This window comes from Lagopus muta, chromosome 5, assembly GCF_023343835.1.
Source record: "Lagopus muta isolate bLagMut1 chromosome 5, bLagMut1 primary, whole genome shotgun sequence".
Lineage (NCBI taxonomy): Eukaryota > Metazoa > Chordata > Aves > Galliformes > Phasianidae > Lagopus > Lagopus muta.
Window position 1 is genome coordinate 1,436,186 of NC_064437.1, and position 21,553 is coordinate 1,457,738.

Consider the following 21,553-nt stretch of genomic DNA (forward strand, 5'->3'; position numbering starts at 1 on the left):
CACAGCAGCTTGCTGGTTTCTCTAACAGATCCTTCATGCAGAAAGGACTTGAAACCACTGGTGCTCCATAGCCCAGGCCTGCAGGCTGTGCAGGCACGGAGCGGTGCATCCTGCAGAGCTGCCCCATGGCGTGCCAGCACCGCAGCCCCTGCTGGATTGCAGCAGCCACTGAGAAGCACACGAGGGAGGTGGAAAGGAGCCTGGGCTTTCTTCTAGCACAGAGCCTCCAACAGCCCTAATCCTTTTCGTGTTCAGTGCAGATAAGTTGCTTGACGTTATCCTGTAACAAGTTAATACCATGAGGTTGGTAAAGTCCCCTGGAGAAGAAATCCTGAATTTCAAAACCCAGTTGTTATTCCTCCAAACGCACACCCTGGGCTGCTTCATCTTTGTTGCTGTTAATCCCCATGGGACACCAGGCCAGCAGGTACACCTCTGCCCCACTGCCACAGCTTGGGTGTGCACACAGTGGGTGTCCACAGCATGTGTGTGTGTGTGCACCACAGGCATGTGCACGGCCACCCCCTGCACAGGAAGCAACATTACTCCTGAAGGGCTTTTCCCTTTCTTCCCAAAAGCACCCCGGCATTAAGAGATGCACCCAGCCTTTTCAGTTGGCTCATAAAATAATTATTTGACCTGATTTTTTTGATTTATTTCTATAATTGGTGCCGGCGTTCCTGCCAGCAAAAAGACAATATGATGTTCTAAAATGGTATTCAGATCATTAAATCCTTTGGATGCTCAGCCTTCCCAAATATAATTAATCTGGTTGGTTACATTTCAGCAAGATTTCACTTGCTTCACATCGTCCGATCACATGCACTCCTGCTCCCTTCCAGCAACAGCAAAAGGCTGTGCACTGCTAATGGCCACATCCACCACTGAGCTCCTCATTGCACCGGGGAGGATCAGACCAGATGGAAAACCTGTTTTACCATGAGGGTGCTCAGAGACCAAACAGGCTTCCTAGGGAGGTGGGTGATGCCCCTGCTGGTGTTCAAGGGGCTCTGGATGACACTGTCAGTAATATACTTAAAGTGCTGGTTAGCCCAGAGGTGGTCAGGCAGTTGGGACTCGATGATCTCTGAAGAGAGTCCCTTCCAATAGAGCTGCTTCATTCCGCTCCATTCCATTCCACTCCATTCTCTTCCACTCCACTCCATTCCACTCCACTCAGTTCCATTTCATCCCATTCCAATTCCCTTCCACTCCATTTCTACTCCACTCCATTCTACTCCATTCATTCCACTCCATATGCATGCTGTGGGCTGATCCCTGCTTCCATGTGTGCTCCATGGGATGAAGCCCAAAGAAGTGAGGGATGGTGCCAGTGCAGCACACTGAGCACGTGCAACCACCGCAGCCCTGCCGCAGCCACGCTGCTTTGAGTGGTTTCACCAGCTACAATAAATCCCTTGGCATGATCAAACACATAGGCTTTCCCCCAGCCTGTGGCTTTAGCATGCAGTGCTCCTTCCTCAGGATGCTTGAAAAGGAGGAAAAGAGGCCAACTGAAGAGTAGAAAAGGGAGATCTGTGCTTGAAGTCATACACTGCAGCAAGGACACGGTTAGTGGGCATGGTTGGGATGGGTTGAGGGTTGGACTTGGTGATCATGGAGGTCTTCTCCAACCTGAATGACTCCATGGGTCTGTGACTCCGGATGGGAAGCTGGATCCCCTCCAGCTGCACCTGCTCAGACCCACACAGCCCCCTGGCACGGAGTTGTTCTGCTGTGAAAGCAACAGCAGGCTGCTGGCGCCCCAAATATCACTTAGTAACACTGTCGCTTTCTCTGGACAAGCAAATCTTCCCCAGACTCGCTGCAGGGCTCAGTTTGATCTTAATTAGCAATCCCTTTGAAGCCCTGCCTCGTGCTGACAATTACGTGCTGGAGACACTACTCCAGAGTCACATCAAATCACAGTGCTGTGCTGCTCAAAACAGACGTGGGAGCACAGAGGAAAACAGGTCCTGCGTGCTGGAGATACTGAATGCAGCTGTAGGGCATCAAGGGCAGTAATGGCAAACAGCGTGGCAACACAGCCATAAATACTGGGGGATTAGGAAAAAATAGCGCTTGCTACCTCCAACTGTCATCTAATAGTGCAGGAGGTGAAGTTTTCAGTGTGAATAAGCATAAAAGTATAGGCATGGCACAAAACCACTGCATCTGACTGTACTTCAGGCTCAAGTCATCTTCACAAATGCTTCATTCTTCAGCTAACAGAATTTAGGCATCCTGAGAATTTACTGCATTCAGGAAGGGTTGTACTGAGCTAATGGATGACACGTTGGTGGAAGCAATAGAGGTCAGGTAATGGGCCATCTAGAAAGAAACTGAGAAACTGTGTGCAAAACCAGAAGATAGTCAGCACACATAAGTTTCTGCAATAGAGAAAAAGAATGGTTTGGCTTCACTGATGGAACACAGGAGAGAAAACATCTAGAATGAGTGCTAAAGTCTGGGCAAGAAAGGGAGGCAGGCAATGCAGGCAGTGCAAGCAAGCAGCAGGCAGGCAGGCAATGCAGGCAATGCAGGCAATGCAGGCAATGCAGGCAGGCAGCACTCTCCATGCAGCAGCAGAACATCTGCATGTGCCAGACTGCTGTTGGCTGTGCATTTTAAATGGAAGCAGGGGGCTGAATTGAGCAGCCTGCTGGAACGCCAGCCGGACACCTGCCCATCCCAGCCCGTTTCTGAAACGCTGCCCCTCGCTTTTGGTGAACTCCAGCAGAAATGGGGCTTGTTTCTCCTCCTGAGCAAGGAACCTGCCAGCACTGAGCCTTCCTCTGAGCGTGTTTATGCGCCCGGAGCTGGACGGTGGCCAGGAAAGCAATCAGTCACGGGGCGAGCAGCCGTCTGCCAGCCCCAGGGAGCGTCTGGGAAAGATGAAGATCACAGGCAGCGGGTGGGAGGAAGTCGTGGGCATCCCCTCAGAGCAGCCAGCCAGAGCAAATGGCAGCAGTGGTATTAATAACCCGGCGTCAGCACGCGGAGCATCTGACCGGGAACATCAGATAGCAGGCAGATATGGAGGGCCTGGTGGCAAGTCATGTGAAGGGCGAGCGAGATAGCAGGGTGCTGGGAGACGCTGCCGGGAACACAGGGACGTGTCAGGCCCTTCTGTTCCTAGCAGAGCCACCTCTAAACATGCCGTGGTTTTCATCTGCTACTTTAAATGGTCAAGGGAGGCTGCCCAGCATGCACAGCCACAGGGATGGAGCTGAAAGCAGCGTGTGTCACGCTGAGACCTTCTGCACGGCACCTGACGTCAGAGCTGGGATTTATTGCTGGCATTTGCAGGAACACAGCCTGCTCGTCGTGGCTTCAACACCTTCCAGAGCACGCTCAGGCTGTCAGCCTACCGTTGTAAGAAATACTGAGATGCTGCAAGAACGGTTCTCCACAGCTTCATCTAACTGCCAACTCCCCGTGCTGCTAACTGCACACTGAAACCACTGCAGTGCTGCTCACCTTTATGCTCACACCAGCAGCAGTACAAGCAAAGCCACAATGATTCTTCTCCCTTCACTTCGATTCAAGAAAGCAGTTAATAAAGCACAGCAGCTTGTCACAGAGGTAACATGCAGGCACTGCCTCTTGCCAGGCTCCCCAAGCACCACCCAAAGGCTTCTCTGAGTACTGGAACCCCCCCAGCACAGAGACTGCTCAAGGGCAGCATTCAGGCCTGGAGGAGCTGCCCTCACTCATCACCAGAGCCTGAAATTCTCACTGCAGCCTAAGAAAGGGGAATCACTTAGCACAAATAAGAGCTCTTTTTAAACCACTGATTAAATAGATATTCACAAGACAGACTACAATGGCTTCGATGGAACCCTTGCAACCTATTATATAAATCCTCATTCATGCCCATGAGAGCTTTCCCTTTTCTTTTTTAATAACAGAGGAGACCACGCAGCCACGCGAAGGCGGTTACGTGGCTCAGAGATGTGGGGCTGCTGTACTCACCATGCAGGGCTCCTGCTGGGGGGCTGCACGGCTGCACAGCTTCTCCCCATGGCACAGATTTGCTTACAGGGCACTGCCAGGGCTACCTCAGCAGGTAGGTTTGTTGTTAGCATGACTTCCCCCACCCTGTGCTGTTACACCAACGTCAAACCTGACTGAAGGTAATGCTTTTGTTACAGCTTCGGCAATTTTCTGTGTTCCTCCTGAGAACACATTTTAATTTTTTTTGTCAGAATCGACCCCATACCACCTTCAATCTGAAATGAATGTATAATATGGCATCAGCCATCAGCCAGGCTCGTTAGCAGGGCTTGCTCTGCCGGCTGGGACACCTGCAGGAGGTGCAGATCTCCACAGCACAGTTGTGAAAGCACTATGCAGTGTCACTGCAGCAAAGCAAAAGGGGTCAGCGTGTTCTCCCAGACCCACTCCAAACAATTTGCCATCTTTGCAGATGAAAAAGCAGCAGGCAGCCTTTTGTGATGGCAGTGAAACTAGGACGTTCGATACACACCCACTTCAGAACTTCCCTCGCAGCTGCCTCTCCATTCAGCTAATATTCCTTCTCCAGCCTGTCAAGGATGCTTTCCTACGCATCCACACCACCACAGACACAGCATCTCCTTTCTCTCAGTGTCCTCCACGTGTGCCTACCCACACTGGGCCTGGGCACCCAGCCCACCGCCGCCACAGAGCAGTTGGGTCAGAAGGGACCTCAAAGCCCAGCCAGCTCCAACCCCATGCGATCCCTGAATGTCTGCCTCAACAGCAGCCTAAGCCCAGTTTCCAAACAGGACTGTTCAAGGAAGAAGGGCTCAGCTTAGCTGAGCTCACACTTCCAATGGTGTCAAAAAAAGTCATGGAACAAAAGCAAGAAGAAAAGCCCCCAACGCCTGAGTGCCCACCAAGGAGCAGCTTCTAACATGGAGCCAAAGTTGGCAGCAACCAAACAGACATCACCGAGTTTTCAGCATCCCGTGTCTGTGAGTGCCACATCTAGCTGCACAAAAATAGAACCCCAAACCCAAAAAACCAAGGCCTTTAAAAAATGCTTGTTGCTAAAAGGTGCCAAAGAGATCCCCCACTTGCGGTCATCAGAAGCTGTTTTTCTCAGGACAGATTTCTCCTCCCCAGTATTGCCAGCACACTGCGCTGTCAGGATGGCATGCAGACACGCTCCCTGCTCACACTGAGCTGTGGTGAGCACACACACAGTGCTGCCTACCCTGAAGGTCCCCATTCCTCCTCCTCCCAGTGCCACCCGGCCGCAGTGGCAGGACAGGAGCAGCTCCCACAGCTGGGTATGGTGCTGGGACATGGAGGAACAGCACTTGTGTTACTGCCATCCATCGGAACGGTGCCCCCGACAGACCCACATCACCACTGCCTTTGTATCTCCAGGTTACATCTCCTCCCAGATCAGCTGCTAAGCCATCCTTAGATGTCCATTCTCGTGCTAAGGAAGGGAGATAAATCAGACAGAAAAGTCAAAATGCAGCACAGAATAAAGACTGAAATAAAATGATGTATGACTAGTGTAAAAATCACGGACTGACGTAAGGAATGGAACAGTGACATCTGATGTAGAGCTTCCCAGAGCCCTGCTTACTTGCCTTTCCTGTAACTTCTGAAACCCTGTGCTGAGTTCACAGTGCAGTTCCGAGGAACAGATTATAAACAGAAGGATAGAACTTACTTTTCTCCTTCTAAAGAGACATGAGACCAGAGAAATGCCTTCTCTCTGGCTTTGCAGCTAAACCTGAGCTCAGCTTCAGGGCAGCACAGAGGGCTGAGCCCCCCCCTCCCCATTTTCTGGGCAGGCTCCTGCTGGCCCCCACCTGCAGGCTCTGCTCATTGTGAGAAGCAGCAGCAGAGCAGCTCCTGGCTCAGGGCAGTCGAGGAACCCAGCAGCAGCTCGGTGCTACAATGATTCTACCCCAAATCTTTGTTTATAAACGGACTGAACCGGGGATCACGTGCTACACTGTTTTGCAGAGAAGTTTGTACAGTGACATCCAGAAAGCTGCCTGATTAACTGATAAGGGAAAACAATACATAAGCCAAGTAGGATTTCATCTCTTCGTTCTCGCATTAAGTCATTCCCAGGTCTTAATTTTCAAACATAGAAGCGTTCTGAGAATGTTTTGTAATTACAAACCAATCAGAAAAACCATCCAGGAGGAATAATTACATAATTTCCAGCTGAACTCGGAGCTGAGCAGAACTCGCAGCCCAGAGAGCAGCAATAAATAGCTCCTGGTATCATTGCTGCTGCTGCGGCCGATGACTCACCGCTGTCACTGGGATCCCATCCCAGAATAGTCACGCTGCTCTGTGCGCTGCATGCAGAATTAGCCACCAGGGACTCGCTATTAAACGAAACAGATTTGGGGTTTCAGGATTCGTGTGGTCAGATCATAAAAACAAAAGCTGTTCCAATCTCCCCTCCGCCAGGAGGAGCGGCACCTGCACACCGAGCGCAGCCTATGGGCAGCAGCCTGCACCAGCACCCTGCAGCTCCCACCTGCTGCCTGCAGGCACGTACTGATGCTTCCAGCAAGATGTGAGCACAGCATCTGATGCAGCTCATGGAGAAGACAGGGGTCACCTGCTTATGGCAGACGTGAGAGCCACAGCTGAACCAAAACCAACCGTGTGCCAGCTTGGTGGAGCCCAAGTCAGGTGTGTGACAAGCAGATGGAGAAGCTGGAGTGTTTTGCTACTGCAGGAAGCTGAGAGCCTCACGAAACCCACTGCAAACAGCAATGGTTCGCTCTACAAATACATGCTGGTACACAGCACAGGGTGGGGTTGTGCTTCTGTGCTGCACCTCAGCAGGGCTGGTTTGGGATTCCTGGCGAGCAGCCTGGGAGCTGTGCAGCTCTGTGGGGATGCCCCATGGGGCTGAAACCCTGCAGGGACCCCCTGACCCCCATCCTCCCTTTGTACCACACATCTCTGACCACAGACACATCCCTCATCTTCCAAAGCTCTTAATGGAAATAACATCAGGACCATGGAAGTTTACTTCTTAGCTGAAATTCTCCCTCTCCTCCTGCACTGGAAAATGAACAATGCTTACAAGTGACATCACTTTTCCACATTTTTTCCACGTCAAATTCACTGCCTATTCCCACAAAGTATTCTCAGCTCCGTCTGAACAGCACAGGGAAGCAGTTGGCAGCCTACCACCACCTCTCAGCCTCCCGCAGAAGCTCTCTGCCCCAGGTGCCCCTCTGTGCCCACACCCCTGGGTCCCCCCCAGCTCTGGCACAGCAGTGAGAAGATGCCACCACCCGGCTCCATTCACCAGCCCTCGACCTCACTGTGTGCTGCTGCTCTTTAGCTCCGAGATGTTCTCAGCTCAGCCCAGCCAGTGTCACACTGCTCTCAGTTGGCATTCCCTCCCTGGCTCCTTCACAGCACCATGGATTTCCAGAGTGCCCCCAGAGCCCTCTGTGTCCCTCTGCCGTGCGATCCCAACGTTGTTTATCCCCTGCTTCTCTCTCTCCTTGCTGGCTTGGCAACACTTCTCACTTTAGCAGCATCTCTTCATTTAATTAGCTGGCTGTTTGTTTCGTTTTCCAGATCATTAACAGAAAGGTTAAATAAAACCATATGCAGCACGGCAAGGAGACACCAGCCGAGAACCTTCCCAGCAGATGACAACTGAGATAACTGTGGCGAGCTTTGCAATTTTTGTCTTATTTTTTTTTGGCTTTTCCTTCACTGGAAGGATATGCCAAACCCACCAAGCACAAATGCTGCCCTTTGCTCGTGGTTGTGATGGTGGAGCAGGGAGCACTGGGGCTCGTGCAGGTGGCACAGCTGGGAAGTGGGAAACGTCCTGCTGCTTGGCTTTCCAGGCTGACACATCTTCATCATTTTCAATAAACGTGCTGTATTTGCACTTTTTCCCCCTGCTTTTTCTACACCCCAGCCCCCAAAGTGCTTTGTTTAAATCACAGAATCTTTGAGGAGAGAAAAGACTTCCCCAAGTCCAGCCCCAACCCACCCACACCGTGCCCACCGGCCACGTGTTGCCAAACACTGCGTTTGCTCACTCTGCCAGTTTATCTTCTCAACCCACCACATCTACCCACAGCCCCTAACACCCCATATAACAGAACCAGGCCCTGGGATTCACTCTGTCTGCTGCCGTGGCTCCAACCCACACCTACCACCTTCCTGCAGGGAAGCCCAGGGGTGCTGCAGGTCGGCATGTCCTCCAGCTTTTGGGACAGAAACATTCCTAGAGAAAACTTCCAAGAAGACCGAGGGAAGATGGTATTTTTTCCCTGCTGACTGGGCAGTGTGGGGGCACAGCATGCAGCACTTCATTCGCTGCACTGTGCCGAGGAGCTGCAAGCAGCAGCAGCTCTCTGGATGGCCTCCCACACCTGCAGCACAGCACGAGCTTTGTGCCAGCCGGCCAGGCAAACACAGAAAGAAAAGGGAAACGCATCGCCTTCCAGCACAGAGCCTTTGTGATGTTCCAGAGCTCCAGCAACCAGCACAGCATCAGCTGCTCAGCTGTTTGCTGTCACAGCAGCATGGGCACGGCAGGAGCATGCACTGCTGCCCCTGTGAAGCTCTGGGTGCTGTTTCTACCCTTGTCTTTTAGCAGGCTTAGGAATGCAGATTCTTGTTTCTCAGGCATTATTGGATTTCCTGCATAAACCTCTTTTTGCAGAAGTTGATAACACAGATAACCATTTCTCATAGCTACAGGTGCTCCGAAGGGCAGTGCTGGGCCCTTCTCTGCTACGGTGAACAACTCCATGGAAAAGAGCAGGCTTGGAATCTGCACTGGCTGGCAAGGATTTGTAATTAACGGTCATGCTAATTATCCCTCTGCTAGTAAAAGGCATCGCCTCCTGTTGCATTCGCACCGGGCTGCTCTTTGGCATCTCTGTAGTCTGTCCAGTTTACCACAGGTGGTTCCTCCTGCTTATTAAATCTGCACTTTTACTTAACTAAATACCAACTACGTAAGAGATATGGAAATAGAAAGGCCACAGCATGATGGGAGAGAATGCAGCCATGTTCTCAAGGCCCATGCTGACCAAGGGCACAGCAAGGGCTTCTCAGAAATGCCATTCCTTTACCACAAAGCTGCTGCTCATGTCTTTACAATCCCCCCACCACCACAGTGCTCCTGCTTCCCTTCAAGCACTCACTCTTAGGCACAAAAGTGAAAAAAGAAATGCTTAAAATGAGATGAGAAGTGAATGAAGAGAAGGATCCCAAAAGCTCAGCAGAAAACCAGCAGCCCAACCTGTCTGTGCCTTCCTGCCCTCATTTTGTTCCAGTTGTGTCCTGCACACACCGCCCCAGTCTGACAGCCTGTACCATATTGGTGTGACAGCCCACACCACCCTGGTGTGACACCACTGTGCAGAACAGGAGCACAGCATGGCACTCAGCACCCCATCAAGCTATGAAGACATCCAGGACAGCAGCACCTGTTATCCTTATCCTAGCACTTACCCTGCACAAAGCTGTAATGATCACTATCAATCTAACAGTGGGACATGAAAGCAAGCTCAAGAAGGAGCCAAGGTGGGACAGCATACAATCCGGTCCCAGCACTCCAACAGCCCCAGAGCTCCTTACGGAGGTGTCTCTGTTGTTGCACACAATGGGAGGAAGCTTGTCATTTTTTGGCCTAAATTCCAGCCTCCCCTCACAAGGCTCAGCCTGCTGCCCGAAAACCATCACAGGATCATTAAGGTTGGAAGAGACCTCCAGGATGACCACGTCCAACCACCAACCCACTGCCACCATGCCCACTGAGCACATCACCATCACACTGCCACACACAGCAGGGCACACGTGGGCCACCAACCTTCAGCTGGCATCTCCATGGGAGGGGGAAGATTCAGCAGAGCCCTGTGAGGCAGAGCAGCCACAGTGCCCAGAGGCCAGCCTGCCCCTAAACACTGCAACATGGAGCTGGAGAGATGGGAACAGGGACTTTGTACTTGTTATGGATCCGTACATGGACATATGCACGTGGGGGCTCGGCTCAAAGGAGCATCCCACCAAAAGAAAGAAAGATTGTTTCATTTGGAGCCTGGGGAACATGCTCAGCAGCAATGGAGATGGCTCCAGGACGCCCAGCAGCACCACAGAACCCTTCCCCCAGGCTTTCAAACAGCAAAGGCACGCACTTGTCTCTCCTTGCATCGCTCAGAGCCAATTAAATCACAATTATCTCATTGTTAAAGATCACGCTTCAGCCAGGCATTGTCTTCACTGACGACGCATTCTAACAATGCCTTCCTTATGCTTCCTACAGCCATTTGTGAGCCTAAGAAAAATATTTGACTTTCTCTTTCTAAACTGTGCCTACAGATTTCTGATCTACTTTTCACAAACACGCTCTGTGCACAGAACTCAACTGCTGGTTGAGGATCCCACCTTTCCATTGGCGGCCAGGGAGTTCATAAACCAAGACCAAAAAAAATGCCATATCTATGGGCATCCGGAGCTCCACAGAAGCAGGCATCCTACAGGAGAAGTGGTCTCCCCATTAGTGGACAGGACTAACCCAGGCTGTATCGCGTGCTCTGAGCCCACCCAGCCCCCTGCATCTCACTGGGATGGGCAGACAGGGGCAGCCATGAACAAGGGGCAGCTGAGTCCTGCCATAAGCACCGGCTGAGGGCAACACCAAGATCACAGAATCATAGAATCATTCGGGTTGGAAAAGCCTTCCAGGATTCCCAATCCACCCCCAGCCCACCCCTCCATGCCCGCTGCCCACGTCCCTCAGTGCCACATCCCCACGGCTCTGCACACCTCCAGGAACAGAGACCCCCCACCTTTGTGCAGCGGTGCGGTGCTGAGCGCTCTTTGGAGATTTCTCCTAACATCCAACCTGAGCCTCCTCTATAGCAACCTGAGGCCATCACCTCTTGCCCTAAATGCATGAGCCCTACATGGTATGGACCCCAGGCTGCCCAGGTTGTCCTCTAGCAGCATCTGTAGCGTCCTCCCAGATGAAACTGGAGCAGGTAAAAAGAAAGGAGATGTTGAACAATTCCAGTGTGAGCATTTCCAATGCTACTATGTTTTTCATGACCTCTCTGCAACAGAGAGAAGTTGCTCGCTCCCTTGCATGCCCACCTGTTAGCAAATGGCTACTGGGTTTGAAGGCACTGTTCAGGACTCAGAGCCTTGCTACTTTTATTAAAACACACAAGTAATGAGCTATAGCTTCATCAAAGCACCTGAAGCAGAGGGGACAGCAGCTGAACTCATCATCAGCAACCATACAAATAGTGAGAATTTATCCTACGTAAGAACAGACTATGTTTTTAATGAGGATTGAAAATATCATCTCCAAATCTCCAGTATGTTGAATTCCCCACTTGCCATATATTGTCACAGGGTGATACAGAGACCACAATGATTACTTGCACTGTAAGGACACACAGATCACAGCACTCGCCAACTTCACACCTCACCTCCAAAATCAAACCCTTGGCTACAAAAGCAAAGTGTGCTGAGGAACAGAATGCAGGATGAAGTGCAGCCCTGGGAGCACAGCCCCAGGCCCCCCATGCACATCATCACCAAATCAGGTTGCCCAAGGAGGCTGTGGACGCCCCAACCCTGGAGACACTCAAGGCCAGGCTGGATGTGGCTCTGGGCAGCCTGGTTGGCGACCTGCACACAGCAGGGGTTGGAATGATGATCACTGTAGTCCTTTTCAACCCAGGCCGTTCTGTGATTCTAAGAAATTGGGGTGTCAGCACCGAGAGCCAAAGGAAACACTCTGAGCACCGCAGAGCCGTGCAACTCGGGGAAGGTGTGTGCGCAGCCAACGCCTCCGCTCAGCACACACAGAACTGCACAATTCTGAACGCACAGCTGCACGCTCCCAAATGCAGAGCCGCACACTCCTGAGCCCTCCTGCCCACCAGAGCTGCCTGATGCAGGCACAACAGAACAAGTAACACTCACCAAATCCATGAATGACGGCGACTACGCGCAATATTAACATTCAACATCTTCCACGCTGGTGTTTCTCTCCTTGTCGCCTGAGCGCGCTCAGCACATTCTGTGCTCACCCCCAGCTCCCCTCGTGCTGAACTTGTATCAGCAGCACGCAGATACCTCCACGAGTTTTTATTCTTTCTGATTACATGTCAACTCCCATTTCAGGGTGGATGTCACTTCGCACACGAATACAAACGACTTGGCAATCAGACCGTGAGGGTGCCGCGGAACAGCCTCTCCAGACTCCCATAGTTCTTCGTCTCTATCAGAAGAAAAAAGATCTATTTCTGGCAGAACCCAAACTGCAGCTTCCTGCTCTCATTTGTATCATCCCTTCCAGTGACACTGACACAGAAGGAAAAAAAAAAAGCAGCGGCGGGTGTTCTCCAAACTCCAGAGACATCCCCCCGTTCCTGTTTATCCTCCCCAGGTCACACTCATCGCTCACTCAGACGCCGCTGAGCTCAAGTTTCCGACGCTCCCATCGCGTGTGACAAGCCGCAGGGATCGCTCCTCTGTGACAAAGGCCTGGGTTAGCAATGGCAACAAAGGGTGAGCCCTGAGGACGGCTCCCAGTGCCCCAGCAGCGCCTGGCTGGCCCTTGGCACAGGCAGCGGCACGCTCTGCTTCGCTCCGTCACTCGGGGACGCGTCCGTGCTCAGAGCGGAGCCCCGCTCCCTGCATCTGCTTCTAGGAAAATGCTCCAAGCAGGTACGTCTGCAGCCGCAGCCGCATCCAGAGGCTTTGAGCAAGAGCAGATTTTTGAGTCTCTGCGTAAAATGGAATTTTACAGGATTGACATTGAAGCTCTGCTGCTGAGCATCCGGCTCGCGGGGCTGGGCGCTGCTGGGGACGTGAGCAGAGACGGCCCTGGTGAGAGGGGCGCTGGGCACAGAGGGGACACAGGGGGCAAGGGGAGGGCTGGGGAATGCCGGGTAGCTGGGGAAGGAGCTCTGCCAAGCGGGCAGCACGCTGCCTGCAGGGCAGGTGGCACCAAGGGATGCACAGCACATCCCCTCTCCGGGCTCCCCCGATAGGAGTCTTCCCTCTGACATCCCGAAGGAAGGGTCCTTGCCATGAGCGGCAATGGGTGCAGCACAGCTTGCAGGCACTGTGTCCAAAGGGGTGGTCACAACCCCTGTGTGCTGTCAGCCTATTCTATGCTTCATCCATCACAAACACACTGATCACCTCACACGTTGAAGGCGCTGCAGAGGTTTGATGAAACAACCACAGCCGTGGGGCAGGCTGAAATCTCATTTACCATTAAATAAGAGAAATGCAGCCCACTTAACGAGCTGAACCCAAGCTGGGGCTGTTCCCAGCGTTCACGTCAGCACCGTGGGGCTTTGGGGCCCAACAGCTCCGTTATAAATAACACACAGCAACGCCTCTGGTGAGATTTCAGATCCTGCCAGACTCCAGCCCACCAGCTGGCCTGCAGCATGACTCCCACTACTTCTGGAAAAAAGACAAGATGAATTCACTGCTCACTTCGGTGGCAGAAGATCCCACGTGCTCTTTTTCTATCCCACCACCCTGAGCTGCTGCATCTTCCATCCCTGCTCCCATTTTCATGGCATCTCACGTCACATTTCTAGCCCTTCCCCTCCTTGAGCATCCCTGATGTGATGCGGATAATTCCACTGTGCTCCTGGAATGCTTATCATGCTGGACACTCCAGGTCCTCCAGCACATTCTACCTTCATTCTCCCAATCAACAGCAGATCGCTGCAAAGCTTCAGGAATGCTCTCAGTGCCCAGAAAGTACCACTGCAGAGCCCGAAAGAAATCACCTGGTATTTTCGATGTCTGGAGACAAAGCAGAAGTGCAGCACATTTGTGTGCACGTCCTGTGGCACCTCTTACCTGATTAAAGGCCATGTACCCTTCAAGAACACACTGGGGCTTTCACCCCAGAGAAATAAATAAGATACTGAACACACCGAGAGGAAAATTTTGTCTTCCTCCTCGTGGTTACCAGTGGAACAATCAGGGTAATATGCAAACATCCCAGCTTGTAATCTGAAAGCTTGAGAATCATTTGGACAGATGGAAGTAGAGATGATAGATGGAAGGATGGATGGACGGATGGATGGATGGACAGACAGACATATGGACCGACACACAGATGGATGGGCAGATGCAGAGATGGACATGTGGATGGATGGATGGATGGACAGACAGACACGTGGATGGACAGACAGGCAAATGGATGGATGTATGGGCATACGCACAGAAGATCACTGAGATGGATGGCTGGACACATGTATGGGGCAGGGGATGTAACTCTCAGAATCCAGCTTCCCACCCAGTGCAGCTCCCTGGGACTGCAGGAGCTGTTTGGCAGAGCAGCATCGACCCTTGCACACATGTTTACAGAGTTCTGCTCAGCACACGCACCTACTGGGGCTGACTTGCAGAATACAAAGCTATCTATTGATTTGCAAGTGATGCAATTGCCTGCACACCCAGCCAAGTGCTCGGCCACGCAGAGGCCTTCCATTCATTGCCTTTTTTTCTGGCCACACTGATTCACGATGATGACATTCCGATTTGCAACTCTGATCTCCTTCTTGCTGTGAAGCAGGCAACCGGCGCGCTACCTGACACTGCCTTAACTACCTGCGTCCTCTGGCTGAGGCTGACAAATGCACTTCAGCAATGCAGTAATAAAACACGGCATCATAGATTCATAAAGATCGGAACAGACCTCTAAAACCACCAAGCCCACCCCCATGCCCACTAACAGCATCCCTCGGTGCCACATTTCCTGAACACATAAGCTGGAAAATGAGCTCGCTGAGATCCAATCCTTCCTGCAGCTTCGCAGCGAGCCATTCTGAGATGTTTTCAGTAGGAAACAACATAAGGAATTGACAACAGCAGCAGGGCCATGAGCACAGCACTGCCAGCTTTGCAGCCATCTGTGGGCACCAAGCAGCTCCCAGGCAGGTCCTGGCAGGACAACCACCTCAGAGCACACATCTTTGCTAACAGCACACCAGGACCTTAAGGCTATGGGCACGCTGCGTGTAGCAGAAGTACACGGGCTGGACAGGTTTCCAACAGGCTCTTATTTTGATCTATTATTTTATTGTACCTTTAGGGGGCTTTAATTTCATGTTCCGGTTTGGCTACTTCCAAACTCCAAAGCTTTCTGAAACCAATTTGTGGAAGAGATGCTGCAGGGGACGCGCGTTCCCATGGCAGGAGGCGAAGGGACTGAACCAGAACCAATAATCATTTGTCTGATTGAAACAGAAACCACTACAAATTTTTCAAAATGAGCTTTACGCCTAATGTGAGCTGTATTAGCTCTCAATGCTCCAGTTCTTTTGAGATAGGCTTGCTGCATTGCCTCAGTTGGTAAGGAAGCATCGATGGTTGTTTTCTAGATGAAATTCGACAAAGAGGTGGAGAAAAAGTTCTCTGTTTGCAGATTGTAATACTGTCACTTGTAAACACAGCGGCAGTAGGAGGTGAGTTAGACTGAGTAGCTGGACAGCAATGTGTCAGACATCATAAAACCACAGAACCAAGAAGGCTGCAGAGACTCTCTAAGACCCCAGCCTACCACCAACCCTCTCCACTGACCACATCTCCAGGGTCCTTGCTTGGAACAGGCTGCCCAAGGAGGCTGTGGATGCCCCATCCCTTCAGGCATTCAAGGCCAGGCTGGATGCGGCTCTGGGCAGCCTGGGCTGCTGGTTGGCAACCTGCACACAGCAGGGGGTTGGAACTGATGAGCACTGCAGTCCTTTGCAACCCAGGGCATTCTATGATTCTATGACCTCAGCTCATTGCACCCAGGGCCAGGCAGCCCCAGCACGGTGCTTGGCTGGCTGCTGCGTGCCCCACCTGCAGCACAGAGGGAGTTGTGAAGAATGTAATTGCCTCTTTAACTTAGGTCATAATATTATGACTTCTTACCCTCGACGTGTTCTTTTTGTCTCTTTTTGTCTGCAACCCTTTAAGCTGTAGTTTTCAAGAGCATTAGCTCTCCTAGCTGCTTGAGTGCAGGAGGGGTATTTTTACCTAACAGCAGTCTGTGTTAAAACAAGCAGACGCCAATTTGGGAGTGCAGTACTTAAGGAGCTATTTCCTGACAGCAGACAAGGGAACACAGCACTTTCCTCCAGCACTCAGATTGCTCCTTTCTGCTCCCCTTCCACAATGTGAGCTCCCGTCATGCTCTCACTTTCCTTGGAGTACAAATCCATCTGCATGAAAATGCTTTAAAATATTTCCTATTTTCACTTAACTTCATGACAGGGGAAAAAATGCCTAGCAGAGCGTGGTATCACCAGTGAAATCACAGAACCACAGAGCCATTCGGGATGGAAAAGCCCTCTCAGCTCCGCCTGCCCACCCCGTGCCCACTGCCCACGTCCCTCAGTGCCACCTCCCCACAGCTCTGAACACCCCCAGGGATGCTGACCCCCCACCCCTGGGCGGCTGTGCGGTGCTGAGCGCTCTCTGGAGCAGAGATGTCCCCCAGCACCCAGCCTGCCCTGCCCTGCACAGCGTGAGCCGTCACCTCTCATCCCATTGCTGTTCCCTGGGAGCAGAGGCTGATCCCCTCTCACCCCAACCTCCTGCCAGGAGTCCAGTTCTGTGTGTTGTAATCCCTACCTTTGTACAGTCACTCTGCAGAAGATATTCCAATATTTTGAACTTCAAACAGCAGCGAATCTTCAGTTTCTCCGACCCCTTCTGAGTTGGTTTCCAGACGCTGTGTTATCAATGTTATGATTTTGTTGAATAACTCATCTCCTCAGAGTATTGAAAGTTTCCTTTCAGTGATACATCTTCTTAACAAAGAAGTAGCTCATATTGACAATGGCAGGTTTTTCATATTGAAATCACTCTCATTTGAACTTCCAGCAGCAGGATAATATGCACATTCCTACCTAATTCGTCCAAGTCAGAAGACTCTGGTGCACTGATTTTGTGCAAATCAGAACAATGATTCTTAAATGATTTACAAACACAGCCAATGTGCCATCATTATACCAGAGCACAATGCACCACGAAATACATACAGTTATGTTCAGAGAGGAAATGCACTTGCACTGAAGAACCATGAACCAAAGGGTGGCATTCTGGAGCAGGCTGCCCAAGGAGGCTGTGGATGCCCCATCCCTGCAGGCATTCAAGGCCAGGCTGGATGTGGCTCTGGGCAGCCTGGTCTGCTGGCTGGGGACCTGCACACAGCAGGGGGTTGGGATGAGATGAGAACTGTGGTCCTTTTCAACCCAGCCATTCTATGTTTCTATGATTCTTCCGGACTGTGTGCAGATGGAACAAGGCAGAGCACAGGATGTGTTCCACAGGGCTGACGCAGTGACTGCATGCAGGTTACTGAACATGTCCCCAGAGGCAGGAGCCCCAAACCACAACTCCTCCCCCTGCACCAGGGGCGGGTGGTGGCAGTCAGCTCTGCAGAAAGCAAAACAACCACCTGAAGAAGCACAGGGGAAAGGACTTCTTACAGCCACTGCCATTTCTGCCTTCTGAGCTATCGGCTGAGTTGACCCCAATTTGAGGAAGGCACACACAGACAGAACTTGAGGGATAAAAATCTTCTGCAGCCAAGCAGAGCGCTTTCCACGTCAGAGCCAACCCCGTGGGCTACAGAGAGCACTCTCAGCAGCCCAGCAGGCAGATGGCACCGACCAAGCTTTATGTAACACAGCAGCACAAGACGCTTGCCCAGGTAACACTGCCTCTGTCGTCATTAGCAGCACTGGGAAAGCATCGGGGACGCACAGCCCTGGGCAAAGGCAGCATGCTGCAGCCCCTGCACGCCTCTCCCAAAGCACTGCTCTGCCAAAACTCACTGAAATGTCTGAGCTGTGCCAAAGGAGTTTCCTTATCAAGCCGGTATGAAAACTAATAGCAATGTGCAAATGTAGAGCTGTAACATAAAAGAGTAGGTGTATTCTGTTAGCCATAAAGGGAGCTTCTAGCACACTGCTATTATTGCAGAAGCACGTGCAATGCACAGACAGTGAGAAACACCACTGAAGCACGCCGACAAACTCCAGCAGTGATGCCAGCGCTGGTGTTCTGCCACTGCAGCTTCCCAGCACACCCAAGCAGCAATGTGGGGATGGCAGCAGCAGGGTCAGCCCACAGCAGCTGGAGATGTGCTCCAGATCTGCTGCAGTTACCTTGTGCCACTTGCAGCTCCTGGGAGCCTGCTTATGGAATTTTCTATCAGGAAACATTTTATGCGACGAAAGTGCAGTGCATTTGTTTCCTTGGAAACAAACCCTTTCAACCTCCGTTGCATAGAATCTTAAGCAAAAGAAAAGTCTGTAATTAGGCACAAGGTCTAGCTGTTCTAAGCCAGCAAGATGTTAAATCACAACTATTTTATTAGCAATGGAACACAATGAAAATGCACTTATCTCAATTATGGGAGTAATAAGTCTTCACATCAGCCAAAACAATAAATCCACTGAACCGCACTGAGAAATATAATTACTTGCTCATTTAACAGAATTTGGTAGGCTTTGATTGAGCCACACAGGGATGAACAGAAAGCCTCTAAGTGACAAACAACAAGGGAACAATAAGTCACACTTACTCATTCAGGAGACTTCACAGCCCTGAAAGCCACCCAAGCACTGGGTGCTGCCGCACTCGCTGCGACCGCGCAGCCACAAGGACCAATGCCGCCACTGAGTTTTACAATAAAACTATCTGAAAAGGTGCTCGTAGAATCATAGAAAGGATTCTAAAAAGAAACTGATGTCGGAAAAGACCCCCAGCATCACCACCCTGTCCAACTGCCCATCTTCCACCAGTGTTTCCCACTGAACCCCATCCCTCAGTGCCACATCCGCGCCTTCCTTCAACACCCCCAGTTGGTGACTCCCTGCTCCCTGTGCAGCCCATCGCAGCACCCGACCACTCTTTGGAGAAGGAACTTCTTGTAATATCCAACCTGAAATTTATACATCATACGTAACGAGGTGTTAAATTCCACTGTGAAGTTACTACGTTTCCTACAAAGAAGTTTTAAAAGATGATCACATTCTATAAATCTGGAGCTTTCTATCATTCTACGTTTCTACTGCTGATTTCATGCATTACAAAGTCCATTTTACTGTGCACTGAGCAGATATAACACACCCAAACGTTACTTCTGTTAAATTCTACCAGGCTCTGGGGGAAGCAGATAAATAATGGCAAGGCTGACGAAAGCAAAGCCTCGTGTTCTGCACACAGACTGCGCCGGCAGCACCAGCAGCTCTCAGTGCCTGGCTTTTGTTGGCCATTCTCTGGAGATTCTCTCACTTCTGATCGATTTTCCTTTCCCTTGTACAAATGTTTTAGAACCAGAAGGATTTATTCTATGACCACCGTGTCTTTTGGATTAAACGCCGCGCCGTGGGGCTTTCTGCACAGTGATTGGCAATGAAAGGAAGTGCTGGGACACGGCTGAGCTGGATCGGTTGGGCAAACAGAGGTAAGTCACAGGGAAGGGAATTTTCTTCCCACTTGCCCTCTGGACATCTCCCAAACTCAGTCACCCAGTTTACACGTGGGCTGGCCTCTCACTGCTCACCGAGGCTGCTGGGAGCGCTGCAATGCCACCAACACGGGGCTTCCTCAGCCAGCCTCATCTTCGGGTTTCTCCTGACCTGGCAACCTGGATGGGAACAGCACAGAACCCAAACCACTCCCCTCACACCCCCACTCCCCTTATTTGAGGCCTGGGGACCAATGGCACCAAGAGCATGAAGCAGATCATAGAATTGCTCGGCTTGGTAAAGACCTTCAAGATCACCAGGTCCAACCTCAACCTAACCACACTGCTCTAACAACCTCAAAGATGATGTGCACCAACACCTGGCTGCTTCCCATGGGCTCCCACAGCCCACAGTGACACCAGTCCTATGCTGAGACCTCCATAAGATGGCACCAACGATGTGACCAAAGCACTACAAGAGGCAATCCACCCTCTGGAAGCCTGATGTCTTTTTCATATCCTGGCAGCCAAATTGCACACAGAGCTCAAGGTGAGGCACCAGGCACAGTACCGCAGTGTTGCTGGCTGAGAACAGAGGGATCAACTATTTCTAATCTCCTTAATCCTGTTTTTCATGGCTTTTTCACTCACTTCCAATCTCTAGGGTATATGGGATCCTGTTCTGCAATGTTGTGAGTCACACAGAAGGCAGAACACACCACATCATCCATACCCAGTCACGTGCAGGGCAGTAGGGACCTGAGAACCACCTCTTGTCTGGAGCACAGAAGCCAGACCAGCCCACGTCACAGCAGCTCCCGTTGCTGAGGTTGCAGTGCCATACTGTGAAGGCAATGAGCATCCTGGCCTGCGGTCAATCAAAATCCCCACCAACATCTCAGACGTGAATTAATGAAAACCTACATGGCTTCAAAACACAAAACCAGCATTCACAGAGGTGAGCGGTCTGTCATAAGCTGTGTCTGTTCTTGAGATGCGGAGAATGGAAACTTGGCCCCAAGCTGACGTTTCTCAAAGCCTATCGTGTGAGAAGCACATCTGGAACGGATCAGTCTTCTGCACTGCTCTGTTTGGACATAAACGGGATGAAATGGATTCTAGACCAGTGAACCATAGATCAGTTTCATTTGAAGAGCAACTGAAAGCTGTTATGTCTGATATTGGCTGAAAATTGTATCTAGTTAATAGAATCAGACACAAAGGAGGTGAATGTCATTTCTGCTAAGGCAAACATGCAGACGAACGCTCGCCTCATTGCCCAGACTGGGGTCCCACCAAGCAGTGCATCAGCATTTAACCCTTCCTGTATCAGAGGGAAGTGCCTTCACCTTCCAGGAGAGCTCTTCAGAACGCCTGGACACCTCTCCTGGAAGAGCTGCAAGTTAGAGGCTCGCATAGCAGCAGCGGCCGGGGAGCCAATGGAGGGCAACCACAAAGCTGAATTCATGTTTTGCTAACAAATAATTCAGTGCAGCTGGTTACGTTGCTCCAACACCCCTACCAGCTGAATGGGCACACAGGATCTATGGAAACAGTTGTTGATATTCCGAGTTCATTAAGAGTATCGCTCGCACAGAGCAGACCCTTCCATGCCAGATTCATGCTAATCATCGTGAAACCCTATTTTCCCTAATTGTCCGGGTAGTTAGTTATGAAGTTCATTAGGAATTAATTACAAATTTCACAAGGCTAACGATTAAGGCTATATAGAATGCTGCCAAACTGCAGCGCTCTAATACTGATAGATAATACGAATATTGAAACAATAACTAAGGACAGATCCCAAAAGCATGCAGACAGGGAAGAATCAACTCCAAGGAAACAATCCGTATGAACCTGCCAACACGCAGCATGCCTTCCAACACCGAGCTCATCCATCCACCTCACATTCCATTCTGCATCCATCCTGAACCACCACCGGCTGCCTGATCAGCAGCCCGAGCTCCCAGCCCAGCCTGGTTGGACCCAGCTCTCTGCAGGCACGTGGGGAAGCAGCCCCACAGACCCCTGGCCAAGCTGTGAGGCGGGCCCACCAACACTTACAAGTAGATTTAAGTTACATCTCGA

At 51.2% G+C, this 21,553-nt stretch overlaps 1 protein-coding gene across 6 annotated transcripts in view; it reads right to left on the minus strand.

Annotated features, from left to right (window-relative positions):
* Positions 1-21,553, minus strand: part of PDE4B (phosphodiesterase 4B) — a 146,805-nt gene that overhangs the window by 48,245 nt on the left and 77,007 nt on the right. The window contains exon 1 of one of the 6 annotated variants that reach the window (XM_048944297.1): positions 11,947-12,304. The exons of the other annotated variants lie outside the window; for them this stretch is intronic. Coding sequence (XP_048800254.1) covers positions 11,947-11,993 — 47 coding nt within the window. The 5' untranslated portion in view covers positions 11,994-12,304. Of the gene's footprint in view, positions 1-11,946; positions 12,305-21,553 lie in introns of those variants that run through there. 6 annotated transcript variants of the gene reach the window in all.